The 2,816-nt window shown below is 63.6% G+C and overlaps 1 protein-coding gene across 1 annotated transcript; it reads left to right on the top strand.

The window, feature by feature from the left end:
* LOC110394733 (serine/arginine repetitive matrix protein 1-like) lies at positions 385-2,816 on the top strand. Its single transcript, XM_021388700.1, has one exon. It carries the CDS (start codon positions 1,719-1,721, stop codon positions 2,814-2,816), a length of 1,098 nt encoding a protein of 365 aa, XP_021244375.1. The 5' UTR covers positions 385-1,718.

The raw sequence follows: 2,816 nt of genomic DNA, 5'->3' as shown, positions 1-2,816 counted from the left end.
AAGGGCTTTGACACAGTAGCCCACAACATCCTTCTCTCCAAATTGGATAGATATGGATTTGATAACTGTTCAGTGGATGAGGAACTGGCTGCAGGGTCGAGTCCAGAGGGTGGTGATCAATGGCTCCATGTCTGGATGGAGACTGGTGACGAGTGGTGTCCCCCAGGGGTCAGTGCTGGGACTGATGCTCTTTAATATCTTCATCAATGACATTGACAGTGGGGCCAAGGGCACCCTCAGCAAGTTTGCCAATGACACCAAGCTGTGGGGTGCAATCATCACAGCAGAGGGACGGGATGCCACCCCGAGGGACCTAGACAGGCTTGAGCAGTGGGCCCAGGTGAACCTCATGAGGTTCAACAAATCCAAGGTTTGCACCCGGATTGTGGCAACCCCCACTATCAGTACAAGCTGGGGGATGGAAGGATGGAGCACAGCCCTACTGGAAAGGACCAGCGGGTTCTGGTGGATGGCAGCTGGACATGAGCCAGCACTGTGCCCTCGTAGCCCAGACAGCCAACCGTATGGTGGGCTGCATCCAAAGCAGTGTGACTAGCAGGGCGAGGGAGGGGATCGTGCCCCTCTGCACTGTGAGGCCTCACTTGCAGCACTGCGTCCAGATGTGGAGTCCTCAGCACAGGAGAGACATAGACCTGTTGGAGCGTGTCCAGAGGAGGGCCACAAAAATGATCCAAAGGCAGGAACACCTCTCCTAGGAGGACAGGCTGAGAGGGCTGGGGCTGAGCAGCCTGCAAAAGAGAGGGCTGCGAGGTGACCTGAGCGTAGCCATCATGGCACCAGGTCCCCGTTCCCATCCCAGCTTGGTGGGGAACAGCCGTGGGTGAGGGAACTCTTCATGTTACGCTGCCATCACTGCCCACGTCCTCAGGGGACCCCAGTGGGATTTTCCATGTAGCTCCATGGACACACGTGGACAAAAACGACTCACATCAGCATGATGGGAATAGCTGGGGGCAGTCACGGGGCCCCAGGGTGTTTGCTCCATGGGGGTGAGTGTCCCTGCTGTGCACGTGGGGAAGAGCTGCCACCGCTGTGGGTTGCAAAAGGGCAAAGGAGCTCGCATCTGTTCCTAAAATAGAGCGAGTTGCCACACACCCCAACTGTCTGTCCTTTGGCCCTTCTGGCAGCACTGGGCAGCACTGCTGGCTCTGCTCCCGGGTGGGATTTCAGCATTACTTCCTCACCCCTGGTTTCATCTCTGAGTGTTCTGTGTCTCCTGTGAGCAACTCCACCATCACGTTGGGACACGAGGAGGTGATGGGGACCAATCTTGGGCTGCTGAGCCCCCACTGCCCCCAGTTGCTGCCCCAAGCCCGGCCACACAGAAAATGGACATGGACACTCTGGGGGCAGCCAAATGGGGGCAGTTCTGCAGGAAAGGGCCTGGGGGACCTGGGGGGCACCACGCGGAACGTGGACTGTGTCTCCTTGCAGTCTCCAGTGAGCAGCACGCCCACACTACTGGGATGCAGTGAGGTGATGGGGACCAGTCTGGGGGTCCACAGTTGCTGCCCCGAGCCCGGCAGCAGCTCGGGAGGGCAATGCTGGGACCAAAAGGTGGGAGCAGGAGGCAGTGTCTCCCACGTCCCTCTGCCCCAGGAGCCCAGCCACGTCCCCACAAACCCGTTATCCCACAGCACCACGGGGTGAAAGCACCAACGCAGCCTGCGGATGTGCCAGGCTCCTAAGGAAGGAGTATGGGAGAAATAAGCAATGTCCCCTCCTTGCCCAAACCCAGCAGAGCTCTGGGAGAGCCCAGCGGCTGCCTCTGCCCTTCCCAACGCGCTGAGCCACGGCCGCCGCTCCGAGCACGGCTCCCAGCTGCGGGGCTGGCGCTGGGGCAGCTGCAGACCCTGGGGGATGCGCAGGCGACAAGCGGCCCCGCGTCCTTTCCCGAAACAGAGCGCTGTGGCTTCCCATCGAGGGAGGACGGCAGACAGGCAGCCCCAGCTGTCGACCCGTGGTGTCACCAGGTCCCACCGCCATCCCAGCGCTGGGCAAGGGGACATTTCTGGGGACCCATCGCGTCCGGATGCCCACGGGTGCCCACGTCCCCAGAGGAGCGCGATGGGATTTTCCACGCAGCTCCGCGTCCGCCGGCGGTGCCGTCAGCCCCGTGCCGCCGGCGCGGAGCGGTGTTGCTCAACCGCCTGGCACTGACGTCCCCAGAGCGGTGCAAGCGGGGGCAGAGGTGCTGTCCACCTCAGCAGCGCGGCCCGAGCCCCAGCGCGGACAGGGGCACGGAGCCAGGGACGCGGCGCGGCCCAGCGGGACCGGAGCCCGAGCGGGGCGGGGAGAGCAGCGGGGAGGAGAGGAGAGCGGAGCGCAGCCCCATAAAAGCCCCCGCGGGGCCGGGCAGCGGCGGGACGCGAAGAGAGCAGAGGCGCGGGGCCATGGAGCAGTACTTCTCAGCCACGCAGAAGATGGAGCAGGAGGTGATGTTCCCCAGCCTGCTGCGAGGGGTCTTCCCGCAGGACGGGGCCGACCCAGCCGCCGGCGGCCCCGCGGACCTCTACGAGCGCTACCAGCTCCTCAAGGCCATCAAGCCCGTGGTGGAGCGAGGCCTGGCCTCCGTCACCGAGCGCAGCTCCGCCGCCGACACCGACACCGACGCCGACGGCGCCACGGGCGCAGCCTCTGGGGCGGAGGGCAGCCTGGAGGAGCGGCTGTGCCACCACATGAACGGCTTGCAGCAGGTTCTGACCGACCTCACCAAAAACACCAAAGCTCTCACCAGGAGGTACAGCCAGATCCTGGAGGAGATCAGCCCCGGCGACGCGCAGCCCAGCTGGTGA

This window comes from Numida meleagris, chromosome 1, assembly GCF_002078875.1.
Source record: "Numida meleagris isolate 19003 breed g44 Domestic line chromosome 1, NumMel1.0, whole genome shotgun sequence".
NCBI classification, from domain to species: domain Eukaryota; kingdom Metazoa; phylum Chordata; class Aves; order Galliformes; family Numididae; genus Numida; species Numida meleagris.
Note: the sequence above shows the minus strand (reverse complement) of the source record. Positions and strands in the feature narration are given on the sequence as shown.